Source organism: Cervus canadensis, chromosome 2 (genome assembly GCF_019320065.1).
Source record: "Cervus canadensis isolate Bull #8, Minnesota chromosome 2, ASM1932006v1, whole genome shotgun sequence".
NCBI classification, from domain to species: Eukaryota; Metazoa; Chordata; class Mammalia; order Artiodactyla; family Cervidae; genus Cervus; species Cervus canadensis.
In genome coordinates this window covers 32861376-32883091 of record NC_057387.1, presented here as the reverse complement: position 1 = coordinate 32883091, position 21716 = coordinate 32861376, and the positions used below count along the sequence as shown (strand labels likewise).

At 39.5% G+C, this 21716-nt stretch overlaps 1 protein-coding gene across 1 annotated transcript; it reads right to left on the bottom strand.

The window, feature by feature from the left end:
• Nucleotides 1–635: 635 nt before the first annotated feature.
• Nucleotides 636–21299, bottom strand: PSMA5 (proteasome 20S subunit alpha 5). Its single transcript, XM_043460427.1, has 9 exons — nt 21142–21299; nt 16410–16476; nt 12259–12385; nt 9930–9997; nt 8901–9008; nt 8711–8769; nt 8021–8123; nt 6913–6999; nt 636–857 (listed from the first exon to the last, which is right to left on the bottom strand). The coding sequence occupies exons 1-9, from the start codon at nt 21168–21170 to the stop codon at nt 780–782; spliced, it is 726 nt and encodes a 241-aa protein (XP_043316362.1). The 5' UTR covers nt 21171–21299; the 3' UTR covers nt 636–779.
• Nucleotides 21300–21716: the final 417 nt, after the last annotated feature.

The following is a 21716-nucleotide window of genomic DNA, read 5'->3' as shown; positions in this document are numbered from 1 at the left end:
AAGATACCTACTTCACACGGCCATTTTTTAGGCTCCAATAGATTGATTCTTTAAATCTCAACCAGTCATATAATGGCAGCTCTAATGGGGGAAATTCATAGTATATTTCAAAGTCTAATGTAAACTACTTCTGAATTTAATCCATTTTTGATTGCCAGCAAGACCAAGATCGTGAATTCATTTCTTTTATAGTGATTGACTTCATTAAAAAAAATCTCATTCCGAATTATCTATTAAGGCACAAGAAGTAGTACAACATTGTAGCTGGCTTATTCCAAGCCATCAGTGTTTTGGGGAGGACCTCAAAACATGTTCTTTTTGATAGTCAGTTAGTAGCAACTTCTTCATATAAGGAAAGCAGCAAAAATACCCATTTACTCAAGAAAAACTACAGAACTGAAAGGGGTTCACAGTGGTATTAGTATCTATTACACATGAGAAGGAGTTGGACCAGTTGGAAGTTCATCTGTCAACACCAAGGAATTGATAATAAGTTGATTCTGTTGTAGAGAGCCAGTAAAACAATTTAAAAATACTCTGATAGGATATGGCTGTTAATACCACTATCCTTTTTGCCTCTAATATAAACATTTTATACACAAGACTGCATTCGAAGAGAATAGTCTATTAACAAATATTTTAAATTTTTCTTTATTTCAGAACTGCCTTTATGTACAGACATCATAAAAAAATGCACATACACTGGAGATGGAAATAAAAGTTAAGGGCAACTAGAAGAACTGAAATTGTCCCCAAGAAATTCTACGGATCACATGTCCTTAAATGTCCTTGATAACCTCTTCAAGTTCTTCCTTTGTGAACATGTGGAAATTCTGGCCAGGCTGCACTGTGGCTAGCTAGAAAGAAAACAGAGAAGGGTTAATAAACTGGGCTCGATTACCTTGCTTTAGTCCTCGCATGGTCAGGAGTTGTTGGTGATGCAGCTGTTCATTAGGAACTAAGGGATCTGCTGTCCCAGGGATAGCCTTTCCAGCAGCAGGTCCCTAAAATAGCTCTCTGACTCCAAAATAAAAACTCTTATTGACCAAATTTTCTATTTTGAGGTTAACCAACCACATAATAGTTAACCAAATGCCTGGCGTCATTGTCACTTCTTGAGATTACTTCAACAAGGATCACAAAAGCAGCAGTAAATTGGAGTCAGAAGGTTTTTCTGTTGAAGATTTCTTTAGACAGGTTAGATTCTGAAATAGACAAGCATATTCACACACTTGCAAATTAAGCTTGTGTGTGACCCTGGGATATTTGGACACCCTGTACCTCAATTTATATCGGTATAATGGAGATATTAATAAGAATAGCACCTAACTCACACAGTTACTGCTGTTGTTCAGTTGCCAAGTTGTGTCTATGTGTCAATCCATGTAAAATGCTTAGACCAGTGCTTAAAACATTATAATAAGCACCTCTTAATTTAACTATTATTGTTGGGTGCTATTTTCTGTAAAATTGTCTATATGCTAACTTAGTAAGAAAAAGGTTTGTTTTGTGTTTTAAAAGGACTGGCCATGAAAAGATCCCATTAACACTGACAATAGGAAATCAGCTGTGACTCAAGGTATTTGTAAAATCCAGCAGTCCAGGTTACAACATATTTAAGCAATATAAGACCAGAGGCAGAAGATGGTTAGTTTCAAATTTAACCAAATCCCCAGGTTTCCCATCATCTCTACTGACAACACAGTCCCATGTTCCAGGGCAATACTGAGGGACAGGGACAACTTCATTTTTGCCTTCAGCTTTTGTGTTTGTTTGAGATGTCATTTCCTTATATTTTATTTTTTAACTTTAAAATTAAACATAGTAGGGCATTTTTTGAGTAATATTCACTACTGGTATTTAGTATAATTTGAAAACTGCCAAAATCAGCCCATCCAGTTCCATGATATGAACATGGAACTCTGCCTCAACTACAGGTAAAATTTAGAAAAAGACTACGGCTGCACATCTCAAAACACCTGAAGATCTAGCCTAGGGACAGACTAAAAAAACCCTGCAGTCTCCACTAGATTCTCCTAAAAGATCTATCCAAGTACCTGAAATGTCAGTAGAGTCCCAAACACATTTGTAAAATATATGTCAAATAATTTACTGATGTCCATATAGACCATAAGTTCTATTTCAAGGAAATTAAAATATATAAACACTTCCCTTAAGGACATGAGGACAGAGAGATACAAAGTCAGTAAACCAGAGGAACAGTGAGGGGCTAGAGATTTTTTTTTCAAGTCACCTATGGCTCACAAGCTAGTCCTCCTAAACCATTACAGGGGCTAAAAACCAGAAACTGGGTAATCCTGAATTAGAATAGTCCTGTAAAACCAGGCTGCAAATCAATATTAATAGGACTTAAACCAAATACTGCCTTCAGGAAGGTACTCATCACTAGATGAGTAAAAATAAACCCTTGCATTTACATAATGATACATTTATTTACATAATGAATATGAAAGCTACTTTTCTATTCGTCTCACTTTCAAAAAACCTCTGTGAGGCAGGTAAAAGAGTTATTTTCTTTTAGTGATGTGATCAATAATTAACTGCTAAGCACCTGTGTAGAAGTTATGGTTGTACAAGGCACTAGAGATCCAAAGATAAAGTCTGTCACTAAGGGTTATAGAGGCCAAATGCTTTTAATGTCAGATAAGGGTTGTAACAGAACCTGGCACACAGAGAAAGGGACAAAGGAGCAATCTAGAGAGTCCAGGAAGGATTCAGGGACAGCAATCTTAAGTAGCAGAGGGCAGGCTGAATATGCAAATACATAAAAGCATGAAACAAGATGATGTATTTGCAAAACAAAGCAATTCTGAAAGGCTAGAGCAGAGGTTGCATATAAGATGAGACAAAATGGAGAGGTACTAGGAGTGAGAGCTCACAGAGACACTGTATTCAAGTGGTTAAAAGTACACATCCCCAAATAAGGCCTGGTTTCAAACCCTGACCCCACCATTTACCAATGCTATTACTCTGGGCAAGGTCCTACCTTCTCAAAGACTCAGTTTCCTCCTCTGTAAAATGGAAATAGGAACACCTAACCCATAGGGCTACTTTGAGGATTTAAAGATAATTGCATGTAAAACTGTTTTTTTTTTTCCTTTGCTTGTGCATGCGTGCTCAGTCATGTCTGACTCTTTGCAATCCCATGGGCTGTAGCCTGCCAGGCTCATCTGTCCATGGGATGATCCCAGCAAGAATAATGGAGTGGGTATCCATTTCCTCCTCCAGAGGATCTTCCTGACCCAGGGATTGAACTGCATCTCCTGCACTGGCATGCAGATTCTTTACCACCAAGCCACCCAGGAAGCCCTGGTTCCAGCACACTTGCTATTTAACCTTCCGACGTATGCTCAGTTACGTCCGATTCTTTGTGACCCCATGGACTGCAGCCTGCCAGGCTCCTCTATCCATGGAAATTTCCAGGCAAGCATACTGGAGTGGGTTGCCATTCCCTTCTCCAGGGGATCTTCCTGACCCAGGGATCGAACCTGTGTCTCTTGCATCTCCTGCATGTAAAATTAGCAATTTTTAATTGCATGTAATGATAATTTCAGGTAAAATTAACCTAACAGGTTAAACATATGCCTTGAGAGGTAGTGAATTATTGTGACAGGAAAAGAAGTTTGGAATTTATCTTGCAGACAATAAGAGTCACAAAAGATTTTTTTAGCAGCTGGCTGCCCATACGTGTGTGCTGCGCTCAGTCATGCCTAAGTCGTCTCTGACCCTATGGACTGTAACCCTCAGGCTCCTCTCCATGAGATTTTTCAGGCAAGAATACTGGATTGAGTTGCCATTTCCTCCTCCAGGGTATCTTCCCAACTGAGGGATCGAACCAGTGTCTTCTGCATCTTCCACATTGGCAGATGGATTCTTTACCACTAAGCCACCTGGGAAGCCCCCTAGAAAACACTTTTTAAAAGTGGAGAACAATCGAGATTAGCTACGCAATTCAGAAAATCCACTTCAGTAGCACAATGAAGTAGCAGGGGAAATGGAAACGAGGAGGGCAAGGCTACAGGCAGGAAGACTGGTTAGGAAATCTCTGAGAATATACAAGGCAGCAGACAAATGAGAGACTGAACAAGAGAAGGCCCTGGGAGGAGGGATGAAAAGGCACTGATATGAGAGTTATTTAAGGAGGCAAAGGCACAAATCAGTGAAGACAAAGGGAGGTCAGTGTCTTCAAGGTTTCTGCTGTGAATGACAGGTACACTAGAGGTGTCATCAACCAGGATTAGAAATATGAGAAGAGGAAATGGTTTTCAGGAAAAACAAGTTTTAGAAGTGTCAAAAATTTGAGGTGTCTGCTTCAGAGAAAGTCATATAGTAAGTCTTAAAAATGACCATGAAATCTGATAAAGAGGAGTATGTTAGCAAGGGACAGTCTCAAAAATAACAGAAACCAATGGCAGTGATTGAGGAATATATGAGAGGTGAGGCAGTGAGGACAATGAATACAGAATCATCATCTAGCAATTAAAGGTTAAAAAAGATGATTAATAGCAGTAAAATGTAACAGGCTCTTGAACCTCAAAATTATGAAGCTAAGTGAAAGCAGTGAGACACAAAAAGAATACACACTGTAATCCACTTATAAGAAATTCTAGAAGATGCACAACAAACCTATAGTGACAAAAAGCAGATCAGTAACTAAAAAGGGGCATAAAGGAACTTTGGGGGATGACAGAAATGTTCTGTATCTTGATTGTGGTGGTAGACACAAGGGTAATTCATTTGTCAAGATTCACTGAACTGTAAACTTAAAATAGGTCCCCATTACAGCATGTACATTATACCTCAACAAAGTTGATCCTTCAAAAAGGATACTAGGTAGAGAGGCTGACAAAGGTGAGTTTAATTTTTTTTTTCCCTAAAGAAAGATTGATTGGAAAAGACCCCGATGCTGGGAAAGATTGAGGGCAGGAGGAGAAGCAGGTAACAGAGGATGAAATGGTTGGATAGCATCACCGTCTCAAGGAACACGAGTTTGAGCAAACTCTGGATATAGTGATGGACAGGGAAGCCTGGCGTGCTGTAGTCCACAAAGAGTCAGATGTGGCTTAATGACTGAACAACAAGGTATAAACATACTTGAGAAACTGAGGACAAATACCTGTTCTAATAGGTTTGGTTGAAAACTGGTGATGAGAAGAGAAAGACAAAGGAATAACCAAGATAAAGTTTTCAAGGGGATGTCAATCCAAATTTAAGCGGGAGGAACTTTTATAAATTATTATTAACTGCATTATGCATTTCAAAATCAAGAATATCCCACTGAGCCTATAACTCAACAATAAAAAACCAAATAACCCACATTAAAAATGGGCAAAGGACTTGAACAGACATTTCTCTAGAGAAAATAAGGGGCTTCCCAGGTGGCTCAGTGGTAAAGAATCCAAGCAAGCCAAATACCCCCCAACCCCCACACCCCAGCTCTTCTCAGATCGTCCCACCTTTAGGCCAGCCCCTTGTCCTGGAATCCAATTTTGCCCCTTTCCCTGCGCCTGCAGAACCTGGTTCTACTGGTGACAGACTGATAACAATACTCTCCATTCTTCTGCCCATAAGCGGTCAATCCTTCAGAGGTTTAATTCAAATATAAATCTTCTCAGTCCATGAAGAGTACAGCTGAAAAGAATCCTGGTTAAGTGCTGACTAGTTTAATTTCTGATTTGTGATTCCAGCCTCAGTTGGCCTTTAAAAGTTTTTCTGAATTAAAACATACGCACACACCATGCCTCCAAGGGTAACCACTATCCTGACTTTTTACGACAATCTGTGATTCCAGCCTTAGCTAGTATTTTAATGTGATTCAGCAATCCTTTTACTCCTCCCTGTCTTCTCTCTTCCGTATTGAAGACACTTTTCCAATTATTTCCCATTCTTCTTAATTTCACTGTTGCATTCACCCACCCTCAGAAGGTGATCTAACAATCACCAGGGAAATATAATCCCTCTCTCCCAATTCATTTCCAAACTTACCTTATCTTATCATTACTTCCTTTCTTCCTGTTTACTCTTAGGATGCTAAATTAGGGCATTCCTAATCTAGTCCACGTCTCTCCCGCGTTGTCTCTTATCATCTCCCCATCTTACATACATCTCACATTCCAACAGTAAGACAAAATCCTCAAGGTTCCCTTTGATGTTTTACATGTGCTATTTGCTTTTCCAGAATACCATTCTCTTCTCCGTTTTCCAAACATCACTTCTTTCAGTAATCTTTCCTAATGTCCCAGTGTAAGTTGTATGTTCCTGTGTCAATCCATTCTTATTGCTATTACAGAAGTATCAACCCAAGCTGTAACTATCTGTATGTCCTCTATACCACACAGTATACTATTAACACTTAAATTGGAACTGGACTTTCTGTGTCTGTATCCCTGGCATCTACTGATACACAGTACCTGGCACATAATGGGTATTCTATATAATGCTGAATCAATTCTACTTTCTAAAATGAACTCCTTCATTTGTACCACGTCTTCTCTCTCGAGAAATTTTCCATCACTAACTTCTGCTTTAAATTCTTTTAACATTTTTTTCTATTCTCTTGCTTCTTTTCAGACTATAAAAGTATTTTCTAGTCTTTCTGTATCCTTAAAAAGACAAAAATCTTTTTCTTGAATACTGCCCGCTGCTGCTGACATTAATTTCTTCTTGAGAAGGCAGCATATTCTTGTTCTGTCCTCTCCATCACTCCCCTTTCTTCTTTAACTCAGCAAACTTTGGCTTCTGCCATTACTACTTTACTAGAATTGCTTACTCAAAGGAAACCAATAATTTCTTAAGAACTGAGCATATAAAAATGTGACTGTTTTGATCTATTTAATCTTTAGCAATGAGAGCTATGGTATCTGAATAAAAATCAATAAAACAGAAAAGTACCTCTATGTTAGTTGCATTCAGCTTCTCCTCCATTACTTGTTTGAGGATTATGAGTGAAGATTTGATGGCTTCTTTCAGTGTCATGGACTTGAAACAAACAGGGTAAAAAGAGTAGCCATTAATTGTACATAACTCTTCTTTCCTACACAGATCCCCCTTGTAACCTCCACCTTTCTGAAAAAATGATTCAGCAAATATTAATAAATCAAACATCTTAGTAAGTACAGTGCATTATCTGTAGAATTCAAGTAAGTGGTGTATAAGTAGAGTACAGTTATTCAGAGGGGAAAAAAAAAGCCTTATTTTGAACCAGAACAAAGTCCCCAACTTTAATACAGTAAGTGATCTTTGAAGGAGAAAGAGTTAAACTTCTCCAGTCCTTGTCTTTTAATTTAAAAACAAGAAAATACTGATGATATCCTATGAATAATTCCCAAATGATCTAGAAGGTAAGCTAATGGTTTAGAAAATCTGCTCTTTTCTTACCCCATTTTATACTTAATTTCCTGCACATGTAAAAGCAATACAATGAAGGATTGCTATAAGCAGACATCCCTGTATGAACCACCTGAATGACAATATGGCAGTCTTCAGCCACTACAATGAGTCACCTAAAACCAAATCTTCCCATCCCACAAAGGTAAAAAGCCCACTTGCTTGAAGAGCCAGACTAGTCAATACAAAACGCTAAGTGAAGCTGTGAAGATAAAGGATAAGCAAACTGTGGCATATCTATACCATGGTGTATCACTCATCAATAAAAAGAAACTACTGAAATGTTCAAGAACATGAACATCTCTCAAAAACAGTATGTTGAACAAAACGCAGACACAAAAACACAAACTGTATGGCTGTATTTATAAAAAGGCCAGACAAAACTAACCTACAATGGCAAATGTGGCTGAAAGGGAGGGAGAGACTGACTGGAGAGGAGGCAAGCGTTTTGGGATGGGATGATGGAAGTGTTCTGTATTTTAAGTGGTGATTACCAGGGTACATACAATCATCAAAATTCATAGAACTGAACTCTTAGGTCTGTACATTTTATTGTATGAAATTCTACCCTGATTTTAAAAATAATAATAAAGGCATGAGAATGCTTAATTACCTTGTGGTAAACTTCTTGCAAGGAGCTCTGGGCACCCTCTGAAGCGGAGCCAATTGCTCGAGCATCACACTGTACAAAGGTTCCAGATGGGTCCATGTGAAACCTGCAAAACCATCAAAAAGAAGAGGATTAAAATGCTTAAGAATGGTGATATTGTCCATTACAAATGTCTCTCTAAAAAAATACAAATGCTTGGCCCTGCAGCCAGGAAATACCAAGGCATACATCCAAAAGATGTTCCATGGCTGGAGAAATCAGATCTTTTAAAAAGTGTTTAAGAAAACAAATAATTTCCTCTGGGATTTAGAGAAGTACATATAAATATACTTTATACATACAGTATATATAAATATGACACTTATGTATGCCTATCCAAATACCATTTGAGGATAAGGATCAAATCAATATTCCAAAGCAAGGCTCTAAAACATATTTTGACTATAGTAACAAAGCTACTTCTCCTTTCTTTCCAGAAGTAGCACTGGTTCCAATAGGGGTGCTCTTCATAAAACCCCCAAATTTGTCTTTGTGTAAGCAGCCCAGAATCACTCAACTTTATAGAATTAGAAGCCCTTCGTTTTTACAACTCTATAATAATCTTTTTCAATTGATAAACAACCAATCCCATCCAAAATGATAAAAAAGTCTCCCGAAAAGGAATCAGGAGAAAAATGATAAAACGGTACTTACAGTTGGGGTCCTTTTTCATCAACTCCTCCAAATAACAGCGCTACTCCAAAGGGACGGGACTAGAACCACAAATCAGAAGATATTAAAGTGAAATAAGAGGGCAAGGAGACCAGGGAAAGACATGCTCTGAGGACAGACATCCTAAGTCCCACAGCACAGCAAGACAGCTTGGCACAGTCGCCACACTCACCATGGCACCTGGGTCTGCGTCTTCTTCTCCAAACTGGAGCGCCAGATTCGACACAGCCTGAGTCACACTCTCCACAGTCATGGTCTCATTGTAGGTGAACCAATGGTTCTAGAAGAAGAGCAATGCATGGTCTACCTTTTAACAAGAAGGGCATTAAAAGTAGCCCACCACCTCACTACACACATCCCTTTGAAATGTGGTTGAAAACTGAAGGCTCAAGCTCGGGTGTGTTCTCCTTAACACTAAACTCAAATGTTTGAGACTGCATGAGAAGAGGAGGAATAGCTCTGGAAATAAAGTTATACCAAAAGGACTCTGGGCAATGATGGCTAGAGGATCGCTCCCCTGAAAAAGAGCTAACCCCTCAAGGAACCAAATTTAGTCTCTTCATAAAGTGAAAGTTAATAGCTGAGTGCCACTTTCCCTCAAAGATTCTATTTTATTATTCTGCTGGAGTTTAAACTGAATGACTTATTCTTACGTAAGTACTGACAGCAAACTTGCAAATAAGCACAAAGAATTTTTACCAATCAGGTATCTTTTTTTCTGACCATCTACTCTGCAGGCAGCAAGAGCTCAGTTAAAAAAACAAAAAATCAGTATTCCTAAGCAGCATTTATCACCTGGTACATATCATTACTCACCACAGGAGAGCTGTCATTTGCAAGCCTAGCAGCAAAGGGCAGGTGGGGCAAAACTCCTTTAGCTACCTCTCCCTCCTGCTATGGTGCTCCCACAGAAAGTCAATTAGGGAACAGAATGCAGTGCAATGCCTACTTTACATAAGGCAAATCAAGAAAAAGCAAGAGACTGTCAGCGCTATTTACCAGGGCTTCCTTAGAGCCGTAATGGTTGGATGGCTGGACTCCAGGCCTCAGAAAGTTACAACCAGGGGTTCTGCTCAAAATCACTCCCAAGAGCTACATCAGGTATTAACACAGATAGCTGCAGTATAGCCCAGGCAATGTATCACCACTAAACAAGGAACCGAAGCATCATGGTAAAAAGGAGAGGTGATGCTGATTTTACCTGTGTCTCCACTCTGGCTTTATCAATTAAAGTCTTAGCATCAGCAATTAGCCCACTCATGGCACAACCTGCAATGTAAAAGCAACAGTGACCCAGTAAGCCGAATCCTTGTAGAACTTTTTCTTCCACTCAGGAAATACTGAAATTTTGTTTGGAGTGAAACCACGGCAGCCAACCAGCAATCCCATAGCACTATACCCACAAAATTAAATGAGGAAGTATCTGCACTGAACACAAGTATAATTATATCACTAACAAAAACCATCCACAGTGACACAGAAGTCCAGCTCTTAAGAAAGGAGACCGAGGACAGCTAATCAAACATGAATTTTCATATTTACATACTCAAACATTCCTTTATCACTCTTTTTAGCCCATGCAAGCACTAACACTCCAATAGGAAAAATAAGGAAAAAAAATTTAAAAATAACTATCTCACTATGAGCTACAGTGGAACACCCTAAAGTAAAATAAAAAATCTTCTCACTTCCTGGCCAAACATCAACTAGTTATAGTAGAGATGGCCCAGGAAGTCGAGATTATGGCTATTACTTAACATGTCATGACTCAAATCCAAATTTCCAGCCTAAGTCTCACTCCCACAGTTCAGACCTATAAAGCCAAATGACTCCCTTAATATATCTGCATGGAGAGACCACAGATTCAACTCATTTCCCTTCTTGACTTCATCTTCTTCCCTGGCACTCATAACCAATCAAAAATCCCAAATTCTATCGATCACTATCTGATTAGCCTGTCTGGTATTAACCCTTACCTCACCAATGTCTGGCCACTTCCTTGGCTAAAGCCCTCCTCATCTCTTTATTTAGACTGTTAAAAATTTTTCTGACCGGGTCTCCCTGCCTTCAGTTTCAGTCCTGTTCACTCTACCTTCAACACTACTGTCAGAATGGTTTTTCTAAAATTCTAATCTCATCATATCACCTCAATGCATACAATCTTTGATGTCAATGCAAAAGGATCAAGTTTAAACTCTTTTGTATGGTAAAAAGGACTTTCACTCTTTGATCCCAGACTCATTTCTTACCATGTTACACCTCCCAGTCATCCCAAATTGCCGGTGCCAGGGTATTTTATATTTTACACCATCACAGGTTTGCTCTTTTCTATACCCTCTGATCACAAAGCTCTCCCCTGCTACACCCAGACACTTACTCGCTTGGTAAATACCTCCTTATCCTTTAGGATTCAGCTCGGCTCAAGCGTCACCTTTATGGAATTATGTTCTAAAAGCCTCACTACCACAGGCCCCAGGCAAAACTAAGTATTTCCCTAATCATACTTCTATTGAGCATATGCCATAGTCTTTCTTAATATCTACATCATTTAATTGCATTGACTTATTTACATGTTTATCTCTGTGATTAAACTGCATGCTCCTAGAACACAAAGGACTATGTCTATGTCTCTCTCTTTTCTGTGTCCCAGGTGTTTAGCAGAAAGTCTGGCACATAGTAGATTGTCAGTTTGTTGAATGAAGTGACCCTGACCTACCTCCAAAAAGTAGATGAGATGGCTTGAGATGGACACAATATTCTAATCCTTAAAGACTAAATCTCAGTTTCTGTATCTATGAAAGAGATAGTGTCAAGCTTCCTTCATCACCATGGCATTTGGTTCTGATGTCTTCAAGCAATTAATTATTTTATCAATGTTTCATTAATTAGATGACTAGATAGGTTAAGAAAATGTGGGCAGTCAACTAAAATACCATGCTATAAATAAGTAGAACTACTCCTTATGTTACAATGATGCCAGAAGCTACAGGAGGGGAATTTATCAGAGACCCAAAAGGGGAGGAAGGGAAGGCAGGGGGAGATAGAATAAAATGATAAATCTGAAAACAGAGGAAGAGTAGTGATCTGGGTCAAAGTCTATTATCTTTTTTTTTTTTTTAAAGTCTATTATCTTTATACTCTCTGCATCTCTGTCACTCTGAAGATCTTTAAGAATTTCTCTTTTCTCAGTGGACACCCCAAGCTTCCTACACTATAATTCTGCTCCAGGTGGTCTCCCGTTGTTATACATCCATGAAGATCCAGTCATCATAGGGAGCTGGCCTATGATTCAACTTTTACATATTTCAATAACCATCACAAGTGCCAAGTCTAAATTTGAGGGAGAAAGGAACTTCTGGGAGTAGATGAAGCCTACAACTGCTTCCTACTACCGATACTATGCACAATGGCCTGGAAAGCAACAGCTAACAAGGGAATAAGATGTTCACCTAATGAACCTCCCTTGGAAAATCAAAGAAGACTGATGAACTCAGCAAGATCCTACAGAACAGTCTTCCCCTACTTCTTACCTATGTGAGCATCAATCTCTACAATTTTCTCAATGCTGCTGGGCTCCATGAGTGGAGAGGTTATTCTCTTCTCCACAGCTAGGCATACACCCTCTGATGTCTGGATCCCGATGGCTGTGGAACCAAGCTAAAGAAAAACAGGTTATGGTTATCACAGAGAAGTCAAAGAATAGTCTCACCTACTCACCAGAAATCTCTCTGTGTATCTTCACAGGATAGAAGCTTCAATCAGTCATCTCTAGTACACAGAGAGAACAGCAGTCCCCTAATAAATAATGTACTGTTCCCATCAGTGGCAAGACCACTGATTTACAGAATTCTGTGCTTGTAAAGGGGAAGTTCAATAAGGTCTTCAAAATGTCTGGAAAACAATCAACTCTAGTGCCAATTTTTTGGAGAGGGGCAGGTTCTAAAGTCCTAAACACAGTGGATGAGAAATAATACAACTGTAATGTTTCTTTTGGACTTGGTATCTTTTTACCTCTGCTACCTTGAATTATCCCCAAATGTGATATCCCTCAAATCTATGTGACCTCCAGAAAAGTACTTAGCTTAAAAAAATTTTTAAAAAAAAGGAAAGAAAGAAAAAGAAACACACCAACAACATAAAAATCTCTCTCAAGGTCACTAACAGTCTACAATATAGCTTGATTTCATCCCTCCAGCTGCACACTATCCTAGTCACCCACCCTTCATCTCACATCTGCAAAATGGGGATAATAATAATATCTATACATCTAGAAGGGTAAACACACTAATACATAAAACACTTAAAATGGCAACTTGCACATAATAAACGAGCAACAGATGTTAGCTGTTTTATGTGCCAAGATGACTTCAACAGCCGCCTACTTAGTCTCCCCATCTTTAATCTCTCTCCCAATGCATTGTTCATGGATAGCCTGACACAGTAATATGCTATTTTCATTATACTTCTTCTGTGAAGAACCAATGTCTCCCTATACTGCCTACAGCATAAAATCCAAGCAAGCTTCCAGAGTTCTCAAAACCTAATCATACTTTTCTCTTCCAACTTTATTATGCATTATCCTCCAACCAGATTCCCCAGTTGCAGCCAAATCCATTTTCTCATGCCACGTCATCCCCTGCATCTGCACCTCTGCCATGCCGTCATCCCTGGAATACTCTCTTTCCTTTTCCAATCCAAGTCCCACCCCATCATTCATAAAGTCTCCCAGGACTATATGTGCTCGCTCCTCTAAGTAATCATTTTTTTCACTTAGTTCTACAAAGCAATGACTGTCAGTGTGAGCGTCAGATTCCTGGAGTCTGTTACCGCAAAGTATTTGAGTGAATTTCTTGAATCATTGTGCATAACGTGCTTTCAACACATATGCAGACTGAATGATCATAGCTCTGTATTATTTTTCAAATGTACAAAGTTATGACCTTATTTTTGTTGTTGTTGAGTCACTAAGTCGTGTCCAACTTTTTGCGACCCCATGGATGGTAGCATGCCAGGCTCCGTGGGGCTGTCCAGGCAAGAAGACTGGAGTGGGCTGCCATGACATTATTTAGAAGTGTTACTAAATGTATATACCTGCTTTTCATTGTATATTTTCTTAATCCACAGTACATGCATAGCTGCAGGAAATGAACTGTCAAAGAATTTTATGTAAAAAATGAATGCTCTTACTTCTGAGTAAAGGTGCAGACTGAATATGTGCATTAGCTCGACTCCTTCCCCAAGCCTGAGGATAGGAGATTAAAGGGCTTAAGCATGGGTAGGATAAATATACTAGGACAAAGAGAAAGGCACAGCCACAGAAACAACAAAACTTTGAAGAAAGAAGGTGGGGAAGTGATACTTTATTTAGCAGACACAAGAAACCCAAATCCTCAGCTAAGTAAAGAAAGCACAGACGCAACCTGATTTATATCACAGGACCACCCCACTACTGGTGCTCAAAAAGGGAATGATGGCAACAAGGACCTCTGGGAATAGAAGTGCAACAGCTAAAAATGACAAGATTAGTTCAGTGTGTGCTTAAGAAACAGATTTCCAGATCCCTTACTCCATGCTGTAAAGCTAGAGTATGCCCCCCACTCCCACTCTTGCAGATGACTCTGGAAAGCATAAAATGAGGATGTCTACATTGGAGGACACCAGGCACGTTCAAAGCTAGGAGTACTATTGTCAGAACAAGGGGGTTAAGTAAAAACTGACAAGCTTAATGTTACAAATCCCAGCCTTCTTCCCCTACACTGCTCTCAGAAGTGAGTAGCCAAAAATACCCTTCAGGCATGATATGAGAAGAGGAAGTTTTCTCTACAGCAGGAGTTTTCAAATATTCTGATCCAAATCTACATTAAGAAATATATTCTACATCACGACCAAAATGTACAAATAGATACAAAGAAATAAATATAATAGAAACAAAGTTCCATGAGAAAAAGAAAAGAAATCACCAACACTATGGGCAAGGCATCCTGAAATCCACTGCTCCATTTCACTTAAAAAGAGAGATGCTCCTACTACCTGCTAAATTGACCCAATGCCCACTAATTCAAGATCTGCAGTTCAAAAAAATGTATCTAAAGAATCTAGCTAGTTCAAGGGGAAAAAAACCTAAAGAAAAAAAATTTTTTTAATCCTTGAAGAATTAAAGTATTCTTAATTCTTTAATAAAGCAGACATGAGAAATCCAAATCCTAAGCTAAGTAAAGAAAGTCCAGAAGCAACCTGATTTATGTCATATCATTTTAAGGATAAAATGATAATACAAGAGGGAGTTAAAGGAAGATGACAACAGAAGATCCTAAATGTACAGCTATGCAACAGGCCCAGAGAATCAGTCCAGGTGGCAGCAGGTAAGAGGCTCAAAGATTTCTTTAAGAATCTTTAACAGGATACTTAATGTGCCTGGGTGTTTTGAGAGGATACATAACTTGGAGACCTTGGGGATGAATTATTGATATTTACATACTAAATCAGGCAAATTTTTTAAAAAGAATTATTAACTCTCAGGAAAACAATATTGTGAGGAAACAGAGAAACAGTTCAGGTAGCTGGTCCATCATTTTCTGCCCACTATCTATTACAATGCTTCCACCTTTACTTCTACATCTTCAACTAAGAATCTGCTTTGCCCTTTTCCAGACTGTCATACAATCATTTTCCCCAAAATACACTTTTTAGAAGAGGTTATTTAGAGGCAAACACAACAGTTCTCTTCAAATATGGGAGGAATTGTCTTACGGAAAAGGTTTAAACATCCTGTATGGTTCAAGGGTAAAACTAGGGCCAACTGAAGAAAATTTCATGAAGGTAGACTCTTGATTCAATACAGGATAAATTTCTAAACCATTATGACCTATTTTCAAACAGAATGAGCTATCTAGTGAGAAAATATTCTGTCACTAGAACTATATAAACAGAACCTGTTTGGGGGATGTAGAGGTGATTGAAACAGTGAAGAGCTGGACTAGATCAGTAATTCTCAATACTTGCTAGACACTAGAATCACCGAGGGAGTCCTTAAAATACTGACGCCTGGACCTCATTCTCCTAGACCTAATTTAGATTTAAATCAGAATTTAGACTATCCACAATCCAACAAAGAGAGGTTCCCACACAACTAAATCTCAGTATATAGTTTACTTTCTAACTAATTTTTTGAAAACTGGTTTGAACTATTCAATTTTGTTGTTAGATTACAGAACACATCTCTTATTCAATCCCAAAAACATCTAGTACAAATTGAAAAATTTACCAACAAGAATACAGGTGATCAGTTAAATAATTTGTTCAAGAAGGCAAAATATCTCGCAGGTGCTAACTTGGGAATTCTATACCCCTCTCTTTATAGTTAAGAACATTACAAACACAAACATGTCCTTCCAACCCCACTAAGAAAAAGTACTTACATAACTGTGAAGCAGTTATTTGTTTAAAAAGCTTTCAAATAGTTGGGACTGAATCTGTTATAAAAATGGTTAATTGTGCCCAACACTAAATCAACTATACTTCAATTAAAATACTTTTATGGTTAACTGTGATTGATTAAAGGGAGATAAAGAACATTTTCTAAAGAAATTATTTAAATACATTTACTCCAAATGCTCTGCCAGCAAAGCATTAAACATGAAATTTCAAAAACTATCCCACTTGATACTACTTGATACTATACCTTGATAGCTTCAATGGCATATTCGACTTGAAATAATCTTCCTTCAGGAGAAAAAGTATTCACGCCTCTATAGTTAAGAAAAAAAACAAGAAGGTATTAAAATTTTCAGAGAAAAGAAAAAAAAAAAAAACAAACCGTAGAGACATTAAATTCAACTTCCCTGACATCTAGCTCAGATGTGCATATTGTTGTTATTCTCTTTTAACCACAACAATCTTCTATTTTTTTGGTATTAACAGTTTTTCAAGAGAATGTAACCTATATACAGAACCCTTCTGTCCCACTCCCCGAGTATCTTCAAACTGATCAAATGAGAATAGGTGACTTTCTGCCTCAAGCCTGAATTAATTTGGAATCCCTTTGGTAGAGTCATGCCCCCAAACTATCAGGCAATTCTCAAGAAAATGTGCATTTATTCTTATCCTCTTTCCATTATGTGAATTTGACATTTCTTTTTAGTAGAAATCAGCCACAGGGACATTTCTCTGTTTATTCCTATGAATCAGTATTGTTATCAGAACAACAGACAGATCTGTGTGGTTCCTAAAACCTAACCTGATTAATTTACTCAATATCTTATACTAATTATATGCCAGAATGCTCTTCTCCCTTAAACAATTCCCAACCTTTCCTTGCTCCAGTCTGTTAGAAATTCCTTTGGAAAAGAGGCAGCATAGTCTTAGCTATACAAGCTTTCAACACGTGATGGACTAAGAATATCTGAACAAATAAAAGCAAATAGTTGTGTTCCTTGGTTTATGGAATCTGGAGTTTATAACATATAACTATCATGATAAAGAGCAGTGTTTTCAAATTTGTTTTGTCAAAAACTTTTTCCCCCCAAAGAAATATGTGTGTGTGTAACTCCCAAACATAAAACAGATAATAAAGGTTGATGTTTACTGCATGTCTACCATATGCCTAGCACTGTTATAATCCTAGAAATGACAACACACTTAATCTTCAAACAATCCCATGAAGTAACTAAAGCAGATACTATTTTAGAGAAGAGGAAATTGAGATACAAAGAGGTTGAGTAATTTGCCCAAAGTCACTCAGCATATAAGAAGCAGAGCTGGAATGAGAATTCAGGCAATCTGACTACTGAGACGAAGCTTCTATCAGGACTCAAAGGAGAATCTCACCATTCCAGCCTCTCATTTTCCCCAGAGGTGCTTTCCCTAAGGTGATTTTTTTTTTTTTTTCCCTAAGGTGATTTAAAAGGAAATTTATGACTCTAAAGAACAGTTTTTTAAAAATCACTGAGAGGGCAGTCAGGGCAGAAGATCTGGGATTAAATTCTAGTTGTGTCACCTACTAACTTTTCTTCTCTCAAATGAAAAAAAAAAAAAAACATCTATCCTGCTTCTGTCACAATACAATTGGTACTGAATGGCACAGATTGTGAAAGTGAAAGTTTAGTAGCTCAGTTATGGCCGACTCCTTGCGACCCCATTGACTGTAGCCTACCAGCTCCTCAGTCCATGGGATTTTCCAGGCAAGAATACTGGAGTGTGTTGCCATTTCCTTCTCCAGAGGATCTTCCTAACCCAGAGATCAAATCCAGATCTCCCACAACATAGGCAGCAGACGCTTTACCGTCTGAGTCACCAAATTACTCTGTGAATGTGAATACAGTATTTTCGCTCTAATTCAGGAACTTCATCCTGGTGAAGTATTCCCATATCTTCTCTAAAATGGGCTCTGCTCTTGGCCCTCTTTTCAAACTTTCCCTGGATTATTTCATCTACGCTAAGCACTGCTGCTGCTGCTGAGTCGCTTCAGTCGTGTCCGACTCTGTGTGACCCCACAGATGGCAGCCCACCAGGCTCTCCCGTCCCTGGGATTCTCCAGCCAAGAACACTGGAGTGGGCTGCCATTTCCTTCTCCAATGCATAAAAGTGGAAAGTGAAAGTGAAGTCGCTCAGTCGTGTCTGACTCTTATGCTAAGCACTAACTACTTCCAAATCTCTATTGCCAGTTTGACCTCTTTCCTCGTTAATCTGAATGACTTCTGAGTTTCCACATGGATATCCCATTAATACCAAACACTTAACACTTTCCAATCATATTGATATATCTTAAATCCAGTCATCCTTTCGAAATCAGCTCCACCTGCTGCCGTTCCTACTTCATTTTCTACTTTAAGACACCTCCCATCTCCCAGTTTCCCAGGCTAGAAAGTTCTGAATGATCTGACTCAATCCTTCCCTTTTCCCATATTAGTGCATGAGTGCTCAGTCTCTTCCATCGTGTTGGACTCTGCGACCCCATGGACTGTAGTCCAACAGGCTCCTCTCTGTCTGTGGGATTCTCCAGGCAAGAATACTGGAGTGGGTTGCCATTTCCTCCTCCAGGGGATCTTCCCGACCAAGGGATGAACCTCCAGCTCCTGCATGGCCTGGCAGATTCTTTACCACTGAGCCACTGGGAAGCCCTTTCCCATATTAACCATATGCCAAGTCATATCAATTTAAATCATTTCCTCCCCCACAGTAACTCAACTCTCCCTTCCATTCTCAATGCCCTCATTACCTTTCACCTAACTATGACAGCCGTCTAACTGGTATTGACTCTTTCCTCTAATCCAGTCAATTAATTGCTATAAAATACAATTATGACTATGTAACTTAAAATGATAATTAATGGTACAAAATAAGACCCAAACCCTTCAGCTTCAAATTAAAAACCACCCAATACCCAGCACCAGTGTTTTTCTCTGAACTCCCCCTATTCCCATATGTATATCATATGTGCCAGAAGCCTAGAATTTTCCCAAACATGAACTGTGCTTTCCCATGGCCCCTCCTCTGTCCATCTTATATTCTCTCCCTCAAAACTATTGACTCTTACTGTGCATGTTTATTAAATTCTTACTCCTAAACTCAGTTTAAATATCAACTCCTTCTAAAGTTTTCCATAATCCCCTTATAATATCAAATGCAACCTCTGTCATTAAAACTCCCATAGTGTTGATTTCAGCTTCTCTAATGACATGAACACATTTCTGACTTATACTGTAGTTACTTTTGTAAATAGTGGTGTTTTTTTTTTTTTTTGGCCATACCTCATAGCTTCCAGGATCTGTTCCCCAACCAGGGATCCAACCTGCACCCTCAGCAGTGAAAGCCCAGAATTCTAACCACTGGACCACCAGAGAATTCTCCTGTTAAGTAGTTTTTAAAGGACAGTCTCCCGTACGAGAGAACAAGGATCACGATTTTTGTTCATGGCTGTATGATCAGCAACTATAAGAGTGCCTTGTACACAGCAAGCATTTAAATATATGAACTAAGCTGACTATATTTTAGGCATTCTTACGAAGATACAATGGAGGAAATGGCAACCCACTCCAGTATTCTTGCCTGGAGAATCCCATGGACAGAAGAGCTTGGTGGGCTACAGTCCATGTGGTCGCAAAGAGTCAGACACGAGTGAAGCGACTCAGCACGCACGCAGGAAGATACAAAAATGAGTAGCATAAAGCAGTTAATAAAGATGTTAAGTAAATGATCACAAAAACCTTAACAAAGGTTTTCTGATGAGGACAATTTTCATCATACACTTACTCTTACTCATACACATACCCTTACTCAAAATTTTATCACACAAAGACAATTCTCTTCAATGTTCTAGAAAATAAATACCGACCAACAAAGTCATTTTATAGGACGGTAGGAAAAAGTCAGTTTTAAAGCCTCAAATACATCTTCTGAGTCAGTAAAGTATTTTTAGAAGTAGCAGTTCTAAGTGATAAAACTTTCAACACAGTTCAACATATACTTGAGAAGAAATGCAGCTTCTCAAAGCCACCTAGTAAAGAGAAAACATTTGCCTTTCCTGGCCTCAAAATTTTTAAGCAACTTAACAGCTATGTGAGTCGTAACTGATCAAAACAGAAACTGAAAGTAAAAATGTCTACAGCATAAGTAGATACAACTTAATATTAACATTCCCAAGCTCTGAAAGGTTTTTTCTTTTAAATAGAACAATCTCACAGCTTTGATTTCAAAAAAAAGGTTTGGTTTTCGACACACTTAAAGCAACTTCCCTTAAACTTTTTAAAAGTCAAAAAGGCTGTTTGAATCAGCATGATGACAAAACTCTTTGAGAATCACTCTAAATTCCAGTTCCCACAAAATCAGACTCCAGACACTGTATCTTGGCAAAGCTGAGTCTTCCTTCGCTCCTCTGCAGAAACTAGACATTCCAGGACGCCCTACTACATCTCAATCAAAGGAATAGCAGCTTTATTCCCACAACTAAGAAACGGAAAACGAGGCTGTCCTACTAGAAAGAAAAGGGAGCTGAAACCATCTAACCCATTAAGTGATCCCTAATTGCTTTTTCTTCCAGGTAGCGCGTTTACTTTTAAAAGGCAGTCATACTCAGCACAAAAAGAAGGGGAGAGAGGGTGACTCTCGGCCTTCCCCGGGTTAAAGGTCAGAGTTCCGGGCCCCATCAGCCTTCTTTGCCAAAGCACAAAGCGGAGCTTCACGCTTCCGCATCGACTTGGGACCCAGCAGTGACTCAGCGGTAGGACAACTGAGGCCGATGGGCGCAAATCTAGCCTGGGGAACACAGCGGACACCTGGGAAAGGGAGGAGACCCCCGGCTGGGCCAGAATTCGGGTTCGTGGGGCTGCCCGGATGACACGGCAGAACCCAGGCCCAGACCGGGCCCCGAGACCGCCCACCCGTTACCCTACCCCATTCCCCCCAGCCATACAGACCTGTCGTACTCAGACCGGGTGAGAAACATGGTAAGGGCAGGAGAAAGCGGCAGTGGCTACTCCGGGCTTCTTAGAGCCAACACGAGTCCACCTGCAACCAACTCACCCACACCGCCACACTGCCAGGACCACTCTCCCAGCTGCGCGTGCGCTCGCCACCTCTTCAGCCCGCCCTCCCGTCCCTGTCTCTTATTGGTTGGTCGGAGTTCCCGCCGAGGTGATTGGACCAACGAGCTAACCCGGAGGCCCAGGGAGGGCGGGACAAAGGTCGTTCTTCCGTTTTAAGTCACCAGTGGTTGCTAGGGGCGCTCGCAGCTGAAGGCGTGTGGTGAGAGTTTACTTTTTAAGAGTTGTTGTGAACCCGTGCCAAGATTGTCTACTGGGGAATTTTATGGCGAGCCAGACTGTCTGAACCCTGGTTTAATGGGTCCCTATCAGAGAGCGTTTGTCCCAGGCCCTCCTCGCCTCCCACCCGCCCGGCTGTTAGCTGTATTCCCCGCTCTTCCGGCTTCGACGCACACTTCCTCCAGGTGCTGTGACTGCCTCCAGGACTGAACTTGGGAAATAATGGGATG

What these genes read in the sequence shown, in the direction of transcription:
- PSMA5 (XM_043460427.1), bottom strand. Translation starts at nt 21,170, where the DNA reads ATGTTTCTCACCCGGTCTGAGTACGACAG. An exon ending in ATGCCATTGAAGCTATCAAG is followed by an intron (nt 12,386 to 16,409) that starts GTATAGTATCAA and finishes GTTTTTCTTTAG; the next exon opens with CTTGGTTCCACAGCCATCGG. An exon ending in GATGAAAAAGGACCCCAACT is followed by an intron (nt 8,124 to 8,710) that starts GTAAGTACCGTT and finishes ATGGTTTTGCAG; the next exon opens with GTTTCACATGGACCCATCTG.